General features: G+C 34.5%; 1 protein-coding gene across 4 annotated transcripts in view; it reads right to left on the bottom strand.

The window, feature by feature from the left end:
- Positions 1 to 25,056, bottom strand: part of LOC128245031 (zinc finger and SCAN domain-containing protein 20-like) — a 26,826-nt gene continuing 1,770 nt past the window's right edge. Inside the window, exons 1-9 of one of the 4 annotated variants that reach the window (XM_052963227.1) lie at positions 11,181 to 11,282; positions 10,616 to 10,775; positions 9,138 to 9,620; positions 8,155 to 8,737; positions 7,234 to 7,369; positions 6,677 to 6,804; positions 5,657 to 5,842; positions 4,690 to 4,844; positions 1 to 2,758 (exon numbers count right to left, since the gene is read on the bottom strand). In XM_052963227.1, the coding sequence (XP_052819187.1) occupies positions 1,998 to 2,758; positions 4,690 to 4,844; positions 5,657 to 5,842; positions 6,677 to 6,804; positions 7,234 to 7,369; positions 8,155 to 8,737; positions 9,138 to 9,620; positions 10,616 to 10,769 (2,586 nt within the window). In that variant the 5' untranslated portion in view covers positions 10,770 to 10,775; positions 11,181 to 11,282 and the 3' untranslated portion in view covers positions 1 to 1,997. The other 3 variants (XM_052963228.1, XM_052963226.1, XM_052963229.1) reach the window with 3 other exon arrangements.

Raw genomic sequence — 25,056 nt, forward strand, 5'->3', positions numbered from 1 at the left:
ACAGTTTATTTTCAACAAAAATGTAAACAATAACAACAATTTGAACATTTGATTGACTTAATTTAAAGTAATTATACAATGTAGTTATAATCTTACCAAATCTAGACATCAAGCAAAATAGTAACTTACGGTAAAACCATATAGCACTTGCTCTTAAGGAAAACTATATTGTTTGATTTCGCTAAAATATGAATAATAAATGTGGTTTATGTTATGATATTGTACTAGGAGAATTTCAATAAAATATAATACAAATATACAATAATGCAAATCTGCCGATCAAAAGCTTCACATAGGCGATGCACTGATGTTCATAGCCGGAAGAGATATATCTATCGATGCCGTAGAATTGGACTGATCGTCGACATCCATTCGGCATTCATCACATTTCCATGCCAGATTTAGCTCATTTTTTACCATCTGTTGGTACTGCTGCGCAGATACCCCTGAATTGCATTTACAATGTTGCCAACGTTCACACACGTCGCAACAGATCGCATGCATGCGAGCAGTTACTATTTTAGAGCAATGTACGCAGTTGGTTATAGAGGCCATGATTGGTGACAAAACAAGATCGAACATTGCTTTTAAGCAATCTGACTTATTGACATCCATCACTAAGATGGCAAACTGATAGAAATGTACAAACACACGCCGATGTCTCATTAGCACTATCACATTAAAGCCCACACACACGCTGACACGTGCGATTAATTGGGTCATCAACTGTTTAAGCTAATTGGTTTCGCATAAATGTGTGAAATAGTTCTAAACAATTAAGTTGACGAAACCGCTAATAGGTGTGACGAAACATCTTGGCAATTTACTATATAGAACAAGTGTGACGAACTGGAGAGTTGACGAAACCTCCGTAATTCGCTTATTCTACCCTGTTGTACCTAGTACAATAAATAAAATAATGACAGGACTCTTGAAATTTTAAGTAACATTTAAATTGTCTGAAGGGTATAAGATGGCAAATCCCATATTGTATTGTTCAAAACCATTTGTTGATGAAATAGGCCGCCATAATGAAAAGTTAATTCAATTTTTATTTTGAATTTTCAATTTAAAAAGGGACAAGACACCAGATGATACAATTGCAAGTAAAAAGTTTATTGTCAAAAACTGACATGGTTGTGTACAACACATTAAATCTTACTTACTGATGTATCACATCACTTATGACACATGCATCTTTCGCAGTTTTGGGGCATTTTTCCAATTCCAAAATTTACTGGGATTGTCTACAATGTAAATCCCAGCATGTTTAGTATTAGCGTCGGTCAATTTATCTTTACTCATAAACAGATATGATTTAAACTGGGAATGTATGCGCTATTTTTAAATGGAGAAACTCAGATGAGACTGCAACATGAGTGTTGTGTTTATTTTTTTTGAACATGTAAAATGATGTATTATCAGCCTCCTACTAGCATACATTGAACATTCAAGGCTTGTTTAGAGGAAATACTGTATTTGCAGATTTTTGGACCATCTGGTGTCTGTCCCTTAAATCACGATCTTTTCGTTAGGCGATATAGAGCAAACAAGAAATCTATCTTGAACAGTATAAACATCTGTGACTTAACTGTTAACTAAAAAAAACAAAATCCATTCATAACCCTAAAACACGTTTTTTGTTCATTTAATCAACATAAAATTGCTGCAGAGGGAATTTCAATGCTCATCTGCTGCTTCACAACAAATAACATTAAGGAGCCAGGGTTTTAGAAATGCTGTGTTTATGCGTATTGTCTCTGGTAACATGGGTACGAAGTTTTATCTAAATATCTTGAACAGTTTGTGATAGACAAGACACCCAAGGCCATGACAATACCTTGACTCTTTTTTCTTCAAAACCTTTTTTTACTTCACAACTTTGTACTCGTTTTAAATACTAGCCAATTTTACCAAGATGCAGCAAAATAACCAGAGTATGACACTAGGTTCAACTATGATGTCAATATATTGAAACCGCCCCTGGTGAGCTTCTTCTATGACCCAGACTCAATCAATTCAACAATGTTTTGACCCTCTGGATTATTCTGCCATTCACTTCCTGCATTTTCCACTTCTATCATAGTCACTGCATCTTTCTCTTCTGAACTTTCCTGCAGAGTTACTCCCCCTAAAAGCTCTCCACCATCAGGCAGTTGGAAGGTAATCGTGTGTGTTGTGACTCCATCTTTGTTTGAGTTTGTTTCAATAGATGTCTGAATATCACCACTCTCAACTTTAGACACTAAGTCTTCTGGATCGAGCCCAATTCCAAATTGATTGTTAGACTGGAGTGATATGGCTGATAGAGCAGAATAAATGAGATTAGCAGTAGCAGTGTCTGACTGAGTATCAGACAAAGCTTCAAAGTTTGCTATTTTATTCAAGTCTTCTCTAACAGTGTTGTCTCCCAACTCAATCTGCAAATGAGCCATTTGCTCTTGACCGCTACCCGAGGATACTGGCACCTCAATAATATGCTGAGTGCTCATATTCGGTTGCTGTACTAAACACATAATGTTCTGCTGTGCAGGGCTGTTAAGCCCTGAATATATTGTCCTCACTGGTTTCATCAACGGCCTTCTTTGGCCCTTTTTAGTTTTGACCGTCTGAGAAACTAGACGACCTTCAACCAAGGTCAAGGTGTCAGTATCTGAAGGAATAAGACCGTTTTGATGGTCCTGGACATGCTTGTTGAATTGGTCTCTGCTCACAGATCTGAACAGGCAAAGGTTACAGCAGAAGATTCCTCCCATACCTGTAATAAAAACACAGCTTTGTTAATAAAGAAGTGCTCTTAAGTGTATTATACGATTTTATTTTTTCTTAAATCCTTTATTATGGGTGGTTATGAGGTATGTTTGGAAAGAGATTTTCTGGCATATTTAGATTTACAAGTAAATTGTTAATATCATTTCTGACACTCGCATAGTATGGGTCTTCAAATGAAACCCTTCGTTGCTATAATTTGCATCGCACCATTCCGGGTCCGTAGTTAATTTCTGGCCTCCAATTTTAAACCAAAACTTCTGTGATGCAACACAATTTGTACATAACCTTGTTTGAGTTTGTTTTGTCTATACATTTATCAGAATTTCTATATTCGAACAGTAACATGTAGGTAGAGCTTAACTGTGCTATTAATAACGTGAGGATAAATTACAGGGCTATTCACTAACACACAAGCTAATCATTAAACGTCATCCTTGACAATAAATTTCAATAACTGAGGTGGCTGGTGCAGTAACTATTTCTTTTACAGACTAGGAAAGAAATTAGTCTACCGGTATTGTAATTGTATTAAAGTTTTGACCTTATTATGTTTCAGTGTGTGTGTACCACGTGATAAATTTAGTCATATATGCTAAGTCGGAAGGCAATATTTTGTTTAAAATTAAGACTTAAATCAAAGATAACTTTTCTTTGACCACACCATTTTAAATAAAACAAAGGGCAGTGTATGTTTTATAACCAGAGTTTGATAAGGTGATAAGTCTCATCAAACACTTCAACAAACTTGTTTCCAAAATAATGTTTTGACAGTGCTCCGTCACACGGCCGTATTGTAAAGGGTTTGTCGAAGTGTTTTTAGAAACTAAACTCTCAACCAAACTCTGGTAAAAGACTGAAGGCAGGGCTCTGAAGGCGGGGCTCTTTAAGCAGCATAGACTGTGCTCTGTTTCATTTAAATGGTGAAGAAATAGTGAAGTTATCTTTGTTTTAAGTCTTAATTCAAAGCAAAATATTGCCTTCCGACGTAGCATTTATGACGCAATTTATCACGTGGTATACACACACTGTGTTTAACCCCTTATGGCTAATAAGAAAAAATATGTGTAGATGTATGTCCCTTTCAATCACTTTTACTTTCACATAAAATGAACATACATTTGCAAACATTACCATATCCTGATTAAGAAATATTAAGATCAGATACAACTTAATGTGCAAGTGAGTAAAACAAATTATTCCCTTATATGCAAACATACAACACATACATCAAAACAAGCATTTATTTGCTTTATAACAAAATACGTGGAGGATAGTGCATGACTGGTCGGTCATTCAGTATGTAAGTTTACACAAGCAGTTGCAACTTTTTATAGTTTTCAATTTCAGTAAAAAAGCTGAAATAAATTTTATAATGAATGACTTCAAATGTTATATTCTATTTAAAGCTGCACTCTCACAGATAACCTGTTTTAACAACTTTTTTTGTCTCAGATTTAGCCATTTTTTATGTAAATATCTCAAAACCAGTAATATAAGTCTGCTGACTGCAGTTTTTCATACATCCGTTCGAAAATTTATGTTCTATTGCTAAAAGCGTTACTAAGAAAAGTACATATAACATCAATTTTGAACATAAATATGAAAACCTGCGATCTGATTTTTGTAAGCAGTCTTATGTCACTTGTTTAAAGACATTTACTCTAAAATTGGCCCATTCATGGACAAAAACTAAAATAGTTGTCAAAACGGTCCATATGTGAGAGAACAGCTTTAAACCTGTAATACTAATTTGATGATTTACAGTGCTAAATACTTTCCTTTAACAGGTATATCAAGAACATGTTAACGCCTTTCATTTATAATGTCACTACACTAGTTTATATAATAAATATTATTTCAAGCTAGTAATGTAATTTATAATTTAAATGTATTATAATATAAATGTATATCATGAACCTGGGTGTTTGTTCTTGACGTGGACCTTGAGGGATATCGCCTGTATGCAGGAATATGGACAGTGAGGGCATTGGTAGGGTTTCAATCCACTGTGTCGCATTTTGTGACGCCGTAAAGAGTTGTGGTCGCTGCATACATAGGCACACATGGTGCATCTGAATTTATAACATGACTGTTATTCCATTCATTTTTATTCTTTTCTACTTTAGTGGAGGGTTGTCACTTTACTCATGATATTCCATGAATAAATTCTTTTAAACCCACAGTGAGTATTCTGCCCATTCCCAGTAATCAAATGTATACATACATTTTAAACAAATAACAGTATGACTTTTCCAGGCTTGTTCCTGATGATCCAAATATGTAATTTCAATCAGTTGGATATTACTTAAATGTTGTTGGAGTAGCTCAGATGTAAGTACACTTGCTTCTCAACAACACCTCCTGGGTTGGACTCCCAGTCTGGGTTCATGTGAGTTTTATTGGAGGTCACTAACTTGAATAGCTAGATTTCATCCGGGTACTCAAGTTTCCTCCAAAACATTGGCATGCTCTCACTTTTACAATTAAATGCCAACAAATATGATTAATATAATGTTGTAGTAACTTGATCCTCAATCATTTGAAAATAATCTTGTATAAATCAAACAAGCTAAACTTACTCAGGGGCGCCAACATACAAAAAGAGGAAACCAGTAATATAATTATAAAAAAAATTGTATCCCTCTGTAAGAAACTGCAATTTTTGCACAGATTACATAAAAAAGCAACTATTTTAATTTCAACATTTTGTGACCAAAAACGAAGAATTCAGCTGAAAAGAGGAAGATTATCATATCTTCTTACTTAAATGGTTTCTCCCCTGAATGTGTTCGCTCATGTAGAACCAACATGGCCTTCCTAGTGCATGCATGGTTAAATTATTGGATCTACTTATCTGAGGTGGGAGAATATCATCTCTGCTTACTTAAATGGTTTCTCCCCTGTATGTGTTCGCTCGTGTAGAACCAACATGGCCTTCCTAGAGCATGCATGGTCACAGAAGCGGCACTTGAACGGCTTCCTCCCACTGTGTACAGTGTCACGATGGATCTTCATGCACTTCAGACTGACGAACATGCGGCCACAGATGTCACAAGCCTTTTGGCTCTGGCTGTAAATATAAGGAAAATTGAGATTTGAGATTGTATGTGCAGTTACCTTTTCCATTATTTTGGGAATGGCTGCAGGTCCTTTCTGATTTGACAAAAATCTTTTTGAGAATGTTTTTTTTTAAAAAGACAAAAAGAATTCAAGTCTCAGACGAAGTTTGTTTCTTTAAGAATACACCAACTCTTTAATAAAATAACATTTTTGAGGGTCCAAAAATTGAGAGGAATTTGGAGAAAAATTCACAAATTAAAAAATGAATATGTTTTAGCATTGGGAATCAGACTGAATTTTGTTGAGACCCCAAATTTGTCAGAAACCAAACACTCTTGTGTCTTACACCTTTTCATTTTGAATGGCTGACTGAAGGATGGACGCCATAGTTTTACAAGAGGTGTGCAAGCAGCAGATGCCAACATTTGTGTAGTTTTCCAAAGTTTTTCAATGGGTAAAACTTAATAAAAGAATTAATTTATGATAGTCTTGCTACACATATATGCTTATTTTCTTTGTTAATCTATTCATCATGATTCATGGTAACATCTTGAATGATGATGACTATACAAAGGCTATGATAATACTTCAACTTTATTCTTTGAAAAAGACAAGTCAATAATTTATTACCGTATATGCTTTCCGTTAATTCATAGATATTTAACTCTAAAAAAATGATAAGTGAGAACCAATAGTAAATATTTCACTCGTGGCTAAGCCACTTGTGAAATCTATGTTTTGGTGCGCACTCAGTATAATATATAATAATCTTACACTGAAACAAACAATTAACCTCTATTTATTTTTTTCAAGAGTATCAAATACCCAAAAAATGTTCACTCACTCAGATCCACCCCTGGTCCTGTCAATGTGCGTGTACTCATGGTTTTTCAGTTGGGACAGCTGTTTAAAGGCCTTGCCACACTGGCCGCAGACATACGGACGGTCACTGCCATGGATAGCCATGTGAATCTGTAGGAGAAAAGATGGGGCCTATATCTTACCACTAGACTTTCTTATTGTTATTTAGCTTTGACAGCTGTTTAATGCACTGCAAGACTGATCAGCCATATAATAATAATGGTCACTGCAATGTTAATCTGCGGGGGAGATCTGATTGGAACTAAGTCTAATATCTGTTCAATGACATTGATTTATCACAATTTTCATGGATCTGAAAAAAGATAATACATGTATCAACACATTGTCCACTGAATCAGGATGACCAAAATACAAATTGCTCATGTACTTCTTAACCATAGATGTAGTAAAGTATATAACACATGGTACGTAGCAATTAATATGATTTTATATTTCTAAAATAAATACATGCATCCATTATTTTTGTATACCAGTACATTTCATCCCTCTGCTAACTCATACTAAATTTAACCATTTTACCTTGAGTTTACTGTGGTTTTCTGTCCTAAAGTCACAATGTGGACATTTAAGAAGGCCCAAATCCATGGTGTGAGACTTCCAGGCGTGGATCTTCAGGGCTTTCCAGATCGGGAATGTTTCCTCACACGAGGTACACCTGAAATAAAAGATACATGTATATATGGCATTGGCATGAACAGTGAGGAAAGAACCGAATTCAGAAATAAGATATCAATCCCAGATTTTTACACACTTTGTTGGCTTTTACATGGCTTTGTAACAAGCCTGGGCCCTATTTCAATAAGATATATTTGTAGTAAACCTTATGCAACTACTGGTATAGAGTGCTCGGGGTCAACCATTAAGTTACGGGAAGAATCTATGCGATTAATCTTGCCATTTCATATTTTTTATTAAAACCCAGTGTATACCAAAAACAAGGTAACTGCTGGTTTACGATCTTAAGCCTTGCAATCTGTATTGGAAAGGGACTGAGGCATCTTAAAATAAGCTTTTGAGAAAGCTCAGCAAAGGTTTTACTAGCGCAGGGCTTGCGGGCTTGTGTGTATTTGCATCACTGATAACTATGCTTTTAAGGTATTTGATCTACAATATTATAGGTATTAATAATGCTTAAGATTTAAATATTTTATAACTGGTTATACTAGAAAGAAATGATTCCATGAGTAAAGAAAAAAATATTTAAAAAGTTGGCTTTAGAAATTGACAAACATACTACCTGTATTTATTTTTTACACCTGAAATAGACTCAATCATGCTTCTGATCATTAATACCAGGTAAGAACTAGTAATTGTTGTCTTCATCATAAAAAAGTATAAACTTGCGCGCCAATTAATAATCATAAAAAGTAATTGAAGTATTGAGACAGTACCTGAAAAACTTTCTCTTATAACCATTCAGCAAGGCAATCAACTGCTTACTTGAAAATATTCGGTCCAGAAGTGGCATCATCAATATGAAACTCGAGATGCTTTTCCATCAATTCCGTAGTGGCAAACTTCAGACCACATCCCCTACTGTTACACTTAATCCCCACGTCAACAGGAGTAGGTCTTCTTTCTTCTTTATTTTTTCTTCGCCCAAGATAGTAATCCTGTCTCAAAGCCTGCGGTGGTCTTCTATTTCGCCTACTTCTTGTGGAATATGAGGAGATATTTGAAGTCCAGTCTTCGTCTGAGTCAGACAGATGCAGGCTTACTTCATCATCCTCATCTTCATGATCCGCCTCTTTATCAAGTTTCTCTTGCTTCATTCTTTCTGCTTCGACTTTCTTCTTTCTCCCCCGCTTTTTTGGTTCCATCTGGGTCCCTGCATCAACTTTCCTTGTGAAACCGGTTTGGCCAGTCTGGAACTCGCTAACATCATGTACCTCAATCATGTGGGCCTTGCAGTCTTGTATGGAGGGAAATCCCTCACTACATGTGCCACATAAATACAGCTCTTTAGTGCTTGCATCATCGTCATCTTCTCCAGCAAAGTTTTCAATGTTTGTTTCTTTCATTTCTGAAATTTATTGACAATAATTATTTTCAACAACAAAATGGATTCAGTTTCTGAGCTATTTTCGTTTACATTTTTTTTGTTACATCGAAACTTGGGCCCAGAGAAAACCAGAACAAAGAAGTCGCCCATGACATATTCGTCTTCTGCATAAACAGAGGTCACCAAGTATTTTTTTGTGCTTCTGAATTTAAAGATTTCTTTAAAACTAAATTATTTACGGTTTGATGGCCACTTTGTTCATTGAACTGGAAGTGTCCGAAATTTTAGATATAACTAGATACGTCACAACTCAAATGTCAATGAAACAATAACATCGTCGATGATAGTGTAGAAATTTACATTCATAGCAGTACAAGTTTATGTACAAAATAAGTAGATCCATAAAGTAGCCTTCAAATACCTGAATATGTTTTGGGATCAAATGACATTCCATCTTCCCTGCCAATGATGTAAGATTCCCCACTCTCACTAACAAAGCCCTGTGATCTCGACGAATCCACTTCTTCTGCCACATTTTCAACCAACACTTGAACCAACTCATTAGAATTCGTAGAAGTGCTTTGACTGTTTCGCAGCAAAATCTGTCCATTTTCTAACTGGCCAAGTACTTGAAAGTTTTGGTTTATTAAACTGTCACTATTAGAGGTAACCACGGTATTTGTGGCAGAATTACAAGTAGCAAGAGTTTGTGGTAATGGAGTCCGTGGATAATTTAACAGACTTGCCATGTCGCCTGATGTCTCCTGATTAACTGTATTTAACTGTTCAGTGGGACCCAAGGCAACTTGTACTGTTGAAACAGATTCAGCTGATGCATCAGAAGTGCCTCCGTGACTCTGTGCGAGAGATGTAGGTACTTTCTCTGTATCAGGTGGATTAGTGACTGTGGATAAAGAGCATTATTTTTAGTTTCAAACATGAATGCATATGATTGAATTAATGACATCATGGTTGACTTAATAATAAATTCCGATTTTGTGTTAGTTTCTATTGAAATGTCACAAAGAGCAAGTAACTCTGCTTAACTACGAATTGATAAGTTGACTTAAACTGTTATACAGGGTTGTTTTTCAATTTTGAAAAATAACGAGGGGAGATAACTGATGAAATGAGTACAAAACATATTAATTATTGTGTTTTGCACAACTAAACATTGCCATCTATCAATGCTCAAAGTTTCATTTATTTCCTTTAAGTTTGTTCTGAATTAAGCTTCAGACAAACTGCTTTTAGGAAAATCACAGTACAAGGGGAGATAACTTAAAGGTGCCTAATAGTTAAATTTCCTGTGCAGTGTACAACTACACATGAACATCTATCAATCTTCAAAGAATCATTTAATTCCCTTTAAGTTCTTTCCAAGTCATGCTTTGTACATTTTTTTAAGAAAATCCATAGTACAAGGGGAGATAACATTTCAATATTGTAACCAAGAGTTATAATTCTGCACTGTGCAAATTATAAATGTTCAAAGTTTCAATTAGTTCCTTGAACAGTAATCAAGTTATGGCCTGGACAAAGTCCACATAATATTACAATGAACAAGGGTGATAACTTTGTAAAAATGAGTCCCAGAGTAATAATCTTGAATAAATATGTATTATCATTGGATTATCCAATTGGATATATTAACCATGTGGCTCTACTATTTTTACAAGGTGATACTATTTTTCAAGGTGATACAGTTGACTTGGACTGTGCTACTTTTAATGTGCATAACTAAACATTGTCATATATCTATGTTGAAATGTTTCATCGATTCCTTTAAGTAGTTTTAGAGTTTTGCTCTGGACAAAAAAAAGGTTAAAGAATAATAACAAGAAGAAGAAAAATAAGAATACTGATAAAAACAGAGACATATTTATATACCACTATTACCTGTTACTGGCTTCCTGGACTTGTTTGACACTATGTGAGTGGCTCGAACATGTTGGGCCATATCGCCTGTGGTTGTTGCAGTGAATGGGCAGAACTTACAGCGGTATGTCGTCACAGCCTCCATGAACTCTTCCAGGTCCTCAAGATCTCCCATTTTGATCTAAAGGGAAAAAAACAAGAGTTATGGGCCTTGTTACACATGCATAAATTGTCGCTGTCAAGTGTACCAAGTTCAACAGTTCTTGAGTTGCAGCCAAGGTATAGTTTTTACCTGATTTCACCGACTATGACGAAAATGGCTATTACATCAATTCCAAAAACAATTTGCTCAGTTTTGGTCAAGTATAATTTACCTTATCAATATCTTCTCTGATGTTGGAAAAATACGTTAAAATAAAGCAAAGTGAAAGATGGAAAGAAGAACGAAGACAGGAACAGTAGGGCAGTTGTTTATATCGTTATCCTCTATCATGGAAATATTCCATAACTGACATGACGACTATCTAATGGACCCAAATAAAGTAACTCGTTAATAAAAAGAACATCAGAAAATAATGTAGACAACCACTCTGTTATTGTGAGTTTCTTTTCCAGGTAAAAATAAAAAAGTGTTTTTCGCCTCGAGATTTCCGCTTTTGTAAAACACTTAACCGTGACTCAGTTATAAAGCCATACCGTCTTTTCTGATACGGTCAATGTCACCATCCTCAGATCCAGAAAGGCATGATATTTTTCACTGTTTGGAAATTTTAGACCGTCCTTACATCCAAATGAAGCATCAGCACGCATAGGGCACAACCACAATTTTAACGACGACAATTTTGAAGTGACGTTACGTTCGAAAGCGTTTGGTATTTTCTTAAAACGCAAATTATTTAACCTCGTGAACACCAAAAGTACATATTTCATAGTCTATATATAGTTATGTGCTGTTTGCTCAAAGTCCGCCGGTAAGCCATCATGACTAAATTGTTTTTCAATGCATTTCAGTGATATTACATGAAGGTGGTTGCAATTTTCATACAAATCTATATAGATATTAAAAAATAACGAAATATAGCGAGGTACAAGGATGCCCAAAGGAGGTTTATTCGCATGAACTAACGGTATCGCAACTTGATCGATATAAAGCACCGATACACGGGATACAATTTTCCGCGTTGGTTTAAACCATTCGGAACTCCTTGGTCATTTTCTAATCGAAAACAGAAATTGGCCGAGAAGTTCCGGATGGGTTTTAACCAGTTCTGCTTATAAACCATTATCTCAGAACTACCCTTAATTTTTATGCTGAGCACCAGACGAAGGAAGTTACTTCGTCTTTCGGTATAATGCGGTCGGAATATGAACCCGCGACTACCTGTGAGTGTTATTTTAAATTACATATATGTATATATATATTAGAACTTTTGTCTCATTTTCACTAAAATGGACTGAATTTGGCTTGATTGATCTAGATTTGAGCGAAGACTGCCATTTTGGTTACATTGGCAACAGTTACAAAATATAAATACTATTGTGTACTTAACAATTGCTTTCAATCAATTAACTTATTAAAATTTGATAAAAGATTAATGCATCAGAAATATCTAAACAATGTTTACTCCTAATTAAAGAGAATGGTACCAGCAGAGTTCCGGGACATTTTGGGCGGTTTTCCGAATGCCGAAATTAGGTAAGCCGGTTTCCACTAATAGGGCAAATTGGATTCACACAGGGAAACAGGCAAACAAACGTAAAAGTAATTGATTTTTCGTTTACAAAAAAACTCTTCAATATGGCAACATTTTCTCAAAATCCAAGCACATATTATTTTCTCGTCGGAACGCTTCTGAACTAACCGAAATACATTAAAAGTTTAAACCTTTATTGTTAGGCTCATGGAAAGAGCATGAACTCCAAGTCCTCCTACAACGCGTCTATATATTAAATATCAAAGTAAAAAAAGCAAATATATATCCAAATATATTAATAAAAATGAGAAATTAATAAATCGTCGCTTGGGTTCCAGGCTGTTCAAACAGCATATCTTAGTGTTTTGAGAAGAAAATTGAGTTTAAAGTTTAAAGTAGTTGTAACTTTTTTGTCTGTAAACGTTATATCACAAAATTTCCACAGAACATTTAAAATGCTATGTCTCGATGCTATATAAAAAATCAATAAATGCATAAATTTATTTTTTAGAATATTTACTTTTATAAAACCGAACGAATTTAACGTTATTGTTAAGATCCGTGATGTCCATACTGTTCTAATTGAGATAGAACATGTTGTGTACGTGATATCGTACATGCATTTTTGTGTTTGTCAAACTGTTCCAAGTGTTCCAAACTGTTATAACTTTTAAGCATTTTGGAATTGTAAAAGAAATGAATCACATGTCGGTGAAACCATGACTTCATTGGTCAATTTAAGACTTAGAACAATCTGGAAGTTATGAAAGCGGTTGATTTTGAATTAGAACATAATGGAAAGATGAATAACTCTCTAAATTTGACCTACTGACTGTTTTTAGTCCAACTACATGATAGAGCTTGAAAATATGATACCAGTGATATAAATTTCTCTATTTTACCCCAAAACACACTTATAACAGTTTGGAACACAAGCGACGAAATGTACACATATACAGATCGACAGCCTTGACGTGTCCATTCGGAGCTCCTCGCCATTTTTTTTTTCAAAAACAACCTCGGATGTATGCCGGTACATCAGTTAAAGCAGTTCGTATTTTTTTTTAATTAAATCATTTTAGAAATGTAGTGTTTTATAATTGTATTTATTGATATAAGTTTAAACTGATTGCCATTGAAGTATATTATTGCAAACATAATTAAGATTTCCAAGAATAAAGTCATAAAGTTTAACTGCTAAATAAAATCACTACGCGATCTGCTTGCAGCGGACTTAAACGTTCCTCTTTTTTAGTATGCAAACCGCCCAAATACATCCGAGGAGTTCCGAATGTGACGTGTCGAATAAAGCAACGCAGTGATACAATACCCGGGAATATAATACTATTTGTCTTGCTTTGTCCAAAAAAAAACACGCTCTTAACGAAACCTAAAATAAACCACACCATAACGGGCCTACACACTTATGGATTTATTATAAATACAATGATCAGATGACCACAGATACAAAAAATGTACGAAAATCAGGCAACATTATGACGTTTCATGCACTATTCGTACTAAAAGATATTCCGGATTCAAAAGAAAGCGGAATTTCGGACTTCAGTCCAAAATTAAGCGGGATTTTGGACTGAAATCCAAAGTTAAGCGGGATTTCGGAATACAGTCCAAAATAAAGCGGGATTTCGGAATCCAGTCCTAAAATTAAGCGGGATTTCGGACTACAGTACAAAATTAAGCGGGATTTCGGACTCCTATCCAAAGTTAAGCGGGATTTCGAACTCAAGTCCAAAATTTAGGGGGATTTCGGATTCCAGGGGTGATAATATTGCACCCTTTTTAAAATGTTTGCTCGCTTGCTTTCCATCTTCGTGTCTGTTGTTTCGAATCGATTGAAGTATAATAAGTATCCTCATAAAATAACCTACATTTAATATCACAATATCACAGTACACAATGTATTCTTTAAAATATATATTTATTATACATGTGTATGCTTTCCGGTGGTTAATAGATATTTATCAGTGAAATAAAAATGACATCTGGGATGTCTCTGTTTTAAACAGTGAAATAAAAATTTGATATGTTTCCCTGTTTTGAAATATTAGCACACTCTGACTTTGAAATCAAGCGTCAACGCACACGGGCCCCATCTTACATTGAAACAAACATGCATTCCTTGAGCAGCCCTTGTATATATTTGGTCACAACTAGTCCAAATAATTGTACGTTGGCGGGTTTTTTTGACGATTTTTGATATGAATAGGGTAACAACCTTCTGACATTCGCCCCTCCCTCAAAACCAAAATTTAAATGGTTTAAATGTTGACGGGGGGATAGGGATACTCCCTCACTAACATTTTAGCAATTTCTAGTCGGAAATGGTGCAATTTGAGCTATTTTCGCTGAAACTGACATAAAATCGGCTGGTGAAATTCCACGGATATATATTTCATGTGAAATTTCGTTTCCATCTACATGTTGCATGAACGAGCTTTACCATTATTTACCTGTCCGACAGGTGGCGCTCGTGTTGTTTATTTCCGGAATGAAATGTGACAGGTGAGTCGATTTAATTTTAAAGAAAGGATTCGTATTTACTTTTGTTAAGTAACTTAATCTTTTTGTTCGTTTATTTAGTTTGGGAAAGTGTGTTCGATTTTGAATATTTCATGATGTACAATGTGGTTTCTACTAAAGGAAAATTTTACTGCTTTTACTTTTTTTCTCAGGTAAAATGTAATGTAAACAATATTTAATTTTAAATTGTTTTCTTTTATTTTTTTACTTGAACATGTCGAGTTCAATATAATAAGTTCTACATGTATTGTAGGATAGAGACAAATACCTTTCGTTTCACTCCCAGTAAGCTGTGTGTGAATTTTCTTTATATGAAATATGTATGTTTATTTTATTTTAATAAAGTGTGAATATATGTAAAATACAGTAGCATTTTCCTGATTTTCTTTCACTTAGAATGAGTCTGAGAAGAATCTGAAAATCATTTCGTCATTTTTCTGTTAGTAAAATCTAATAGAAGACGATCTACATCCATATCTGTTAGTAGTCCAAATAATTGTACGTTGACGGATTTTTTTTAGATTTTTGATATGGCAAATCCTTCACGTACAAATTGTTTAGTATCAAAAGTGGGTAGTTGTTCCGATCAGGATTCCGGGTTAAAGCATATAGCGTCTATAAAATATCATAAAAACAAGAAATATTACCAGATAATGTTATTTTATATTAGTTCCGTACGCACACAAAAAAATATCCAACTTATAATTATGAGTTTGACGGCTTTTCTTCATTTCATTCTGTCAAAACATAACGATATATACATGAAGGGCACCTGCAAGGCTTCAGGGCACAGTTTTAAATCGCTCGGAACATTTCAGACATGGCCGAGTTGTTACGATTGTATAACGAGGTCTATCTCTGGAGCTTTGTCGGAGGAGGCCGAGTTATTACGATTGTATCAAGTTGTTCCCCTTCGCATAATTGTTATCTGTGTCAGTCAACTTTTGTTTTATTGGAAAGGTAAACAACTTGTTTTAATGCATTAAATGCTTGTTTAGTGCAAAATAACATTTCACTTACATGGTAAAATATGAATTTAACTCTTTATGATCAATTTCAACCATAAAATACTTCACTTAAAACAATTTCAATATTTTTAAAACACCCCCGTTTTTTGCACATTCCCGTTTAGACGTAGGGATTGGAAGAATCCCGTATAACACATCTATTATTTTAGACTATATCTGTTAGAAGTTATAACAAGAGACTACATACATGTATATCCTGGTTAGGGTTTGGCATCATCATTATTTTTGTAAATGAAGGATAAAAAGCTATTTTTTAATGTCTTTTCAATTACTGGAATACAAAGTGTCACTGGAATAAATGTTCCTTTTTGAACAAATCAGTCATATATATAAATATATAAACAAATATTGTGTTTGTCCTCATGGACCATATGGCTTATTGGATATGAAATAAAACTTAATTATATATTATATATTGACACCTTTACATGTACCTCATCTATATTTTCAGATTTTGAAACATTCAATGATTCAGTGGACTACAAATGGTGCACCTCACGTCAGAAATGATTGGTTTTAATATAACAATTCATAATTGCTAACTCGCATGCAGAAGTACAAAGAGATTAAGGCAGTGTACTGAACTGCTATAAGTAACAACAGGCAATGGTGCAAGAAAGTGATGTCAGTCAAATAGACCCAGTTTCGTCGACTAAATCAACCACAGTTTCAAACAATAGCTCTAATGATGCTGATGACAGGAACTACAACCCCCATGACGGTGACACAAAAAGTTACCCCTCCGATACAGTGGCAGCAGTGACAATTGCCATTCTTGCGGTGGTCATAATTATTACCATGCTGATTGTGTTTAGAGCATTACGGAAGAGACAGAGAGCCAGGCGCGGGCAAAGATTTGGGGAGAGTGTGGTTCCTACTATCACAACTGGTGTAATGGGTTCAGGTGTGTTTAAATCTAAGTCCATATGCATGTAATTTGTCACCAGAGAGTCTTTTTGATGACTCATCTCTTGGTCTTGGCAGAGTCTGTGCACTCTCTATTTAACACTGGTAAACAAAAAGATGTTCAAATGTTTAAAAAGTTTTTCAGAGCAGGCATTGTTCAACAGTGTCTAGTTCAAAACTTCGGCATGTTTAAATTAAAAAAATCAGATATATATGTACATAAAATGTATTTATTTACTTCTTGTAGGACATTCTTAATATCTTATTTTCACATATTACTGTTACTCATTTCTCTCAGTTTGGCTAGTATTTGTTATCCCCTGCCGAATCGAAGGTTTCCGGAGGGGGATATTGTTTAGGCGTTGTCCGTCCGTCCATCATTCAGTCCGTCCGTCCGGTACCATAATTTATCTTGGTAGGCATTGATCAGAAAATGTTCAAACTATGTCAGAATGTTCCACTTGACCACTTGTAAAAGTGGGTCACATGGGGTCAAAAACTAAGTCACTAGGTCAAATCTTTAAAAAATGTTTGGAACATACTAGAGGCATTATACATGGTCAAATATTCATGAAACTTAATCAGACTGTTTTCCTTGGTTGTTGTTGAATACCGGTAGTTCGAAACTGGGTCACATAGGGTCAGAAACCAGGTGAGTAGGTGAAATATTTGAAAAATTGTGTCCCGAACCAAACATTGGTATTGAATAGTCAGTTATGTTTAATTTGGGTCAGAATGTTTGCCTTAATGAAATCTTACTAGAGTTTTAAAATTGGTCACATGGGGTCAAAAACTAGGTCACTAGGTCATATCTTATTGAAATCTTGGAAACACTCTAGAGGCAATACATCTGCTCTAATTTCCATGAAACTTAACAGGATGTTTGCCTCGATGAAATCTTGGAACATTCGGAACTCCTCGGCCATTTTTTCAAAAACAACCTCGGATGTATGCCGGTACATCTGTTGAAGTAGTCCGTATTTTTTTGAATAAAAGCATTAATTTAATGTAGTGTTTAAGAGTTGTATTCATTGCTCTCAGTTTAAATTGATTGCCAGTGAAGTGTATTATTGCAAACATAATTACGATTCCCAAGAGTTAAGTCATAAATTTTAACTACTAAATAAGATTACTACGCGATCTATTTGCAGCGGACTTAAACGTACCACTTTTTAAGTATGTAAACCGTCCATATACATCCGAGGTTGTTTTTGAAAAAATGGCCGAGGAGTTCCGAATGATCTTGGAATAGATTGATACCAGTAGGTCATATGTGGAGTCAAAAATGAGGTCGTTGGGTCAAATCTTAAAAAAACCTTGTGAATACTCTAGAGGCTATAATTTTTGCACTATATCTGGACCAATCTTCATGAAACTTGATCAGAATGTTTGCCTTGATTAAAAGTTAGATTAGTTTGGAACTGGGTAACATGGAGTCATAAACTAGGTTTCTTGGTCAATTCTAAATGCTACATAATTATATACAATATTTTTATTTTTTTCAAACAGTTGCAATCAAACTCAAACTCATAGATATATATTTCACCAACAATTGATTTCCATTTCTTGACTTAGCCCAATCAGGTGGGGGATATCAATTCAAGGAATTAGCTTGTTTAAAAATAAAATGATATTTTATGTAATGTATCTAAAATTAAGCTTTGCTTTTCAAGAATTGAAACAAACAGATTAGATCTCATCTTTTACAAAGTTCTGCAGAATTGCAGGTGACATTTTTCTATAAAACGAAATGGTTGTTCTTAAAAATAATATCATGGCCCTTATAACTTTACAGGTGGTGCTGCATTTTCACATTCCGTTCAGCATAGTGTTCCGGTGCAAGGACTAGTTAGATGGGAGACGGTAAATCCATCATCAGGGGGCGCAACTGCTGCTGACACCACACATAGTCATGACAACAGATGACCCGCCATTTGATTGGACAATCCAAACCGAGGTCATTATCCTGCTTTACCAATTGTGCTCACAGTGAACTTCGAACTGAAAAATATGCTGCCTTGTTATACATGTATGATTTCTTATTTACATATCAAAGCAGGATTTCTGTTTCCTGACTTGTCTCTGTTATTAATCAATTGTTTAAGGCCATATAAAAATGATTCTTAGATGATATTTAGCATCAGGTTCCTATTACAAAACCTAACAACTTAATAGGAAAAAACTAAGTGCTGTAGAAAAAGAACAAAATTAATTACATTGTCAATTGAAATAAGCGTATTTACGGTTGCCCATTTTAGCATATTTTTAAAATGATAATCAAAAAGAAAACTTCAATTAATTTAACAGGATCATACAACTTCAAATTGAGCTTTCTGTCTGTATGATATATTTCATGACTTACCGGTATTAAATTATTTAGGCTCAAAAAAAGATTGCTTTTTGTGCTCAATTTGGGTTTTGATAAAAGTTTTTTCTTTCATTTGGAAAGTTGAAAGCTAAACATAGAGTCAATAAGTCACGGCTTTATTGTTAAGGATTTTGTTGCATTGGGAAAATAATTGCACTGATTTACATTTATTTTTTTATCATTATTATGGTGATTATTTCTTCGAACAACGAAGCTAAGTTCATAAACTTGCTAAAGGTCGTATTAGAATAGATGTTGGTTATGGCTTTTAAAGTAATGAGTACAGTTTATACAGTTATGCTTGAAAAAGAATACAATAAATAATGTTGTTGTTTTTTTCTGAAAAAATCAAAGTAGTGCTCCTTCAAATGTCTCCATTATTTTTTTAATATGTTCACCACAATATCATTAACAATATTACAATGTTCATTGGTATTATCATTAGATATTAGTTATATATATTATTCAGATACCTGTTTAAGATTGGACAGTTTGAGGGTGTCAATGTATGTTGCTGACAGAGTGGTGTTCAGTAAACTACATTTTTTACATGTATGTATGTTTGTAGATATGCATGTATTATGTAGGGTTGTTTTTTAAATTCATGTTTTTAAACTATTATTCAATCCATTCCATTCCATTTCTTTCCATGTGATTTTAACACTCAAAACCACATTCCGTTTTTCTGGCTATTTTGCCATTGAAGAGTTAAGTTTTGAGCCTGTCTTATAACAGGTGAAGTATAAGTTTTGTCCGGGTTGTCACTGTCATTAAGCAAAAACTTCAATGTTAACCATTACCTTTAATCCTAGGTATTTATATGAAACTTGGCACACAAGTTGCAAAAGACAAAGTCCACATATGTAGCAAGGCCCACAATTCTAGGTGTAAAAATTGTCTTTTGTTTTACTTTTTTTGTTTCAAAAGCTACAATTTAGTTTAGAATTTACAGACTGTTATTGTTATTTTTTCACTATTTATAAGTCATTGTTATTCCTTTTGATGTATACATCATACAACATTGATTAAGGATGTTTTATTTGATAACATATTTCAGCTAAATTTACAGGTTGAAAAAAGCATCATTGTTTGAAACAAGGCTAGTTTAAGCAGTAAATTATTGTATCTTTGTTTGCTAAATTATTAAAGTAAATAATATAAAAATATGAAAAATGGCAAAATTCATGGGGCTTATTCCAGAAGGTACCTATGGACATTAATATATAAAAGGTTGTTGTACCTTTTGGCATTAACATCATAAGTTATCCTTGGATGACCTTGACTGTGACTTTTTGACCTACTTTCATATATTTGAAGCTATGGCAATGAAATTTAAACCATGTGTACAGTATTGAAAATTAATATCTATGCTGTGCTTGGATAACATTAGTTGTGACATACTTTCTTATTTTTTAAGCTACTGTAATGACATTTCAATGGACAATTTTTCACTTGTTTTCACCTTGTCATGACTCTTTGATTTGATGATATTCCTCCTGAATTGAATCGTAAAACTGTATTCAAGGCTAATGGCGCTTCTGGGGCAGTGTTTATGGGGAAAAGACCCAGGGTCTTTCAAATTGGGAAAATGTGTCATTTTGATTAAAATTGGATAGCCCCATTTTGCCTTGAAATGAACTAGTATGCTTTAAAAAATAGATGGAAAAGCAAACAAAAAATGTGATTAAGTGTGTTTATTTAAGAATGCCACAACTATTTCATAAAACAAGTTAAGGGGTCCATTTTAAAAACATAATTTGATAATTTTAAAAAAAATGGAAAAAAGTGTGTTTAAGCATTGCGAATGGGGTCAAATTTCGGCCCCAAAATGGTAAAAAAACACACTAGAGATTTCCATGACCTTATTTTTTTATATATTAAGGATTAATCTTTTTAAAAACGGCAAGCTCATTAAAATTATTTTCAGTGACATGATTGTTTATGTTTGACTTGATATACAAAGTCCTATGATTCTCAAATTTATGAGTGCTACTAACTGTGTACTTCATCATATGTTTGTATTATATTTCTTAGAAATGTGCAATGGGAAATTCTGCTGTGCAGAGTCGTGGTTTGTGATTGTTTGTACAGCTGAATGTCTTGTGTATTTTGTAATTGTCTCATTAGATGCGGTAATGACTTAATGAGTGTGAAGGGAGTATCATTGTACCTGTGTTGATTTCACCACATTTAGCATAATAATATTGTATTTTTGAGCACTGTTTTCATACATCAATTTCATTCTTAAATACATTCAAACTATTACTCAATTTATGTTAATGATGAAATGATCATTATGCTGTGGTTAAATGATTGTCATATCGTATTCAAAACATTTTTAGCTCATCTGGTTTAAAAAAAAAATCAATAAACAGTTGAGGTATTGTCTTAGCCTTGATGTCGTCGACGTAATTGCGCACAACGTTAACATTGGGAATAACTAAAAAAACGTTCAAGATTTTAAAATTGACCTTGCTTGTTGGAAACGATATTTTCAAGTGAAGTAAGGCCCATTACTCTCGGCTTTAATAAGTGTAGAGTTATGCCCATGTTTAACTGAAAACACAAGGATAAATGAACGTTAGTCTCTTCTCCGTTGGGCTCTTGATTACGGTTTCTAGCTGACGAAGGATGATGTATTGTAGTCAGATTATGACACACGAATACATTGGGTTATTCTGAAGTATGAACTAGAAAAATGTTTATTTCATTTCTTGAACGTTGCCTAGAAAATGTAAAAGCATAACTGAAAAGAAAACGATATTAGCAGTTATTTATTGATATTTATTATTTTGAAAGAAACAAAGTCATTGTGAAACTTGTCAGTTGAACTGTCTGTCATTGTTTTGTTATAAAAGAAATATATATGCATTTTCATCACTGCTGTATGATCAGCAGCTTTGACGTCAGAGGCCACATAAGGTATTCCATGACATGAAAATTGGTACACATGGCAAGGCATTTGCATAGGGCAGGGTGCCTTGTTTTGACACACCCTTTTTTTGGAAGTTATCATTGGTAACAGTTCCCCCATCATTATTAATAAGACTGGGATTATTTTTTTTCAAATATGGGGGGGGGAGGGGCGTGGTCAAAGGGGTGTGTCAAAACAACGCACCCTGCCCCTGTGGTCATTTGTGCATACATGTAATTGTAGATAGCCAATGCTCTGTGGCCAAACTACATCTGTAATAATGTACTTCTTCGGCTGAAGTTTCCAGTGGAAAATTCAAGCGTTTGCATGTTAAAGGATGTGTATAAGGTATATACTCTGCATATGCTCATAATTTAAGGTAATTATATTACGGAAATGTGTGTATATATGTAGACATTAGTTGAGCACTGATTGTTTATATTGCTGTTGACATGTTAACCTGATATTATTTAGTGCATGTATATTGTTTTACTCACAAGAGTATGTTTTATAGAAAAGTAAAGCCGCTTAAAACATTGTTCTTTTCGTTGCTTTAATGGAAATCACATTGTCATTCCGAGCGGACCCGGGAGGGTGATGAGATGGGGGGTGGGGGTAGCACCCGGTGTCTCAAGTTGCGCCACCTCTAACATGAAATCCTTGATGTGCCTCTGGTCACTATTGTCAATTCTATGTATACTTAAAAGTTGTTACTATCGGCTATAGAATCATTATTTGTATTTTACCGTATCCGTTATTATCACGTGCTTGACACTTTGAGAATGTTAATAACATATTCTCTGCGTCCTCACGCGCAAATGTGAATGCATTTACATGTACCAGCATTCCATTGTCACCAGGTATCTCCGCAGTGAACGTTGTGTGTAATAAAGAAGGGCCAGAGAAAAAATAATCTAAATAGCAATAATTTATATTAAATGCAGATGCTCTTATTAGTATGTTTCCGCGCGATCCTGTCAAGCCCGTTACCAGCACTAATTTTGTTGCACCAGTGTCTTTGTTGTCGGGAAAATGATGTCCACGTTAGAACAATGTGGTCCTGGAAGGTACTGAATTAAAGATAAGTTACAATATGGGACCTCTTTTATGCTCTTTGAAGGACAAGTACATAACTTTCCGTTTGTCTATCGACCGTCCCATCATTCGCGCACATTTTCGCTGCACAATGGTTAGTCATGACGACTGTTCACATCATACAGGTCTTCATTGCAAAGGTCACTTCTAAGGGACAGCAAATTTTCGTGTCTGCATGTCTTTAAACGCTCGAACAATTTCAAAAAGCACTGCACAAATGTTCGCCTGAACTTGTTCAGCAACATAGGTCAAGGTCACACGTTTGAGTCTATATTCAAAAAGCAGATACTCCTGTCCGCTGTCTCATATGATCTAATGATTTCGAAAAACAATAGGCCAAAATGTTCACCACATCTAGAAAATTAACATTTTGCACGTTCCAGGCACCTGCCTTCAGGGTTAAGGCCACACTCAATCTGATCAAACGCAGTTCACATTGGCGAAGCTACATATAGGCACTGTAGGTCTAAGCCTACAACTTTTTTTGAAAAATGAAAAAATTTAAATAACCCAAAAATGTATTAAAAACTAATAGCCACTCAAACACTTTGAACAACTCAAAAGTTTGTGTGTTTTCTTAACCAAAGCAAGTTTGATGTTTATTCAAACAACATACAGGGTGCATTGCTTGATTTTATTGTAATCATTGCAAATATAATGAAGTGTTTGTAATATGCATATAAAAGACCCCAAACTCGCATAGAACCATCGGGCCTACAATTTTTTTTAAGGCATAGCTACGCCCCTGGTTCGTATAACCTCTGCACTTTCAACAGTCAGATGGTCATATGGTCAGTGGTGTCCGCTTCCTAGATCCTTGACTTTTGAAAGTAGTTCTTGGTTTTACTAATGCATGCAGGGGATGGAGGCATTCACCACTTCCATTGATAGCATTGATTAGGTCTGTTTCTCCCTCATATTCGTTTACACTAAAGCATAATGACAATCAAATATATCCGCTGCTGCAAGGATATGTAACTTCTACCATACTTCTGACTGAAGGCTGTATTTATTTCCCTTTGACTACTTCACATGTACGCTATACATGTATTAGAAATTTAGAATACAATCTACATTTAGAGCCAATGAAATTGCGGATTACTACACTTAATCATTAGAGTTTAAACTTTCGCGGGTGATTAAAGGCCCGCCAACTGCCATTCATCCGATACACAATTTGTCAGCCAATGAGGTAGTATTCAAAGACAGTTTAATAGGCTCACTCCGCCCACTCTTATTCATTAAAATGTTACTCCAAGTCATCTACCTATTACTTAATATAGTTCTTAATTTGTCAATACCACAGAAACCTGGTAACAGGCGACAATTCCATACAGGTGAAGTTATATGAGTAATTATCATTATATTGCACATTAACTGAAACCAATACATCTTATTATATCATTTTAATTTATAATAAACGAAACCTTAAACATACATCTATATTTTAAATCTTAAAAAAAAACGTTAAAAAGGGACCGTATGACGAGGTGATGGCAAATGTAAGTTAATTTAGTCGGCTTGTGTCCGTCGACCATCGTTGTGCGTCGTCATTAAACCAATATATCTTCAAAAGCATCTTTTTGAAAATCGTTGGGCCATTTTCAATCAAACTTCACACAAATGTGTCTAAGCTGGTCCACTTTCAGATACATTCGAGTCCATTCAATGTTGCAGAACGTGTGCAGATATCTGGTTACTACGGCAACCAATAGAAAACATACAATGAGATTTAAAAGATATTTTAATAATGAATTATTTGCCAAGCTAATGTCATAGAAATGTTCCCCACCAGTGTTCATTTAAAGTGACACTCTTATTCAAAATCAATACATACACATGTATAACAACCATACATTGTGAGTGATAACCCTTTAACTACTTTCTAAATAATACATTTATGGAAAATATAAATT

The sequence above is a fragment of the Mya arenaria genome, chromosome 8 (genome assembly GCF_026914265.1).
Source record: "Mya arenaria isolate MELC-2E11 chromosome 8, ASM2691426v1".
In the NCBI taxonomy this organism is placed as follows: Eukaryota; Metazoa; Mollusca; class Bivalvia; order Myida; family Myidae; genus Mya; species Mya arenaria.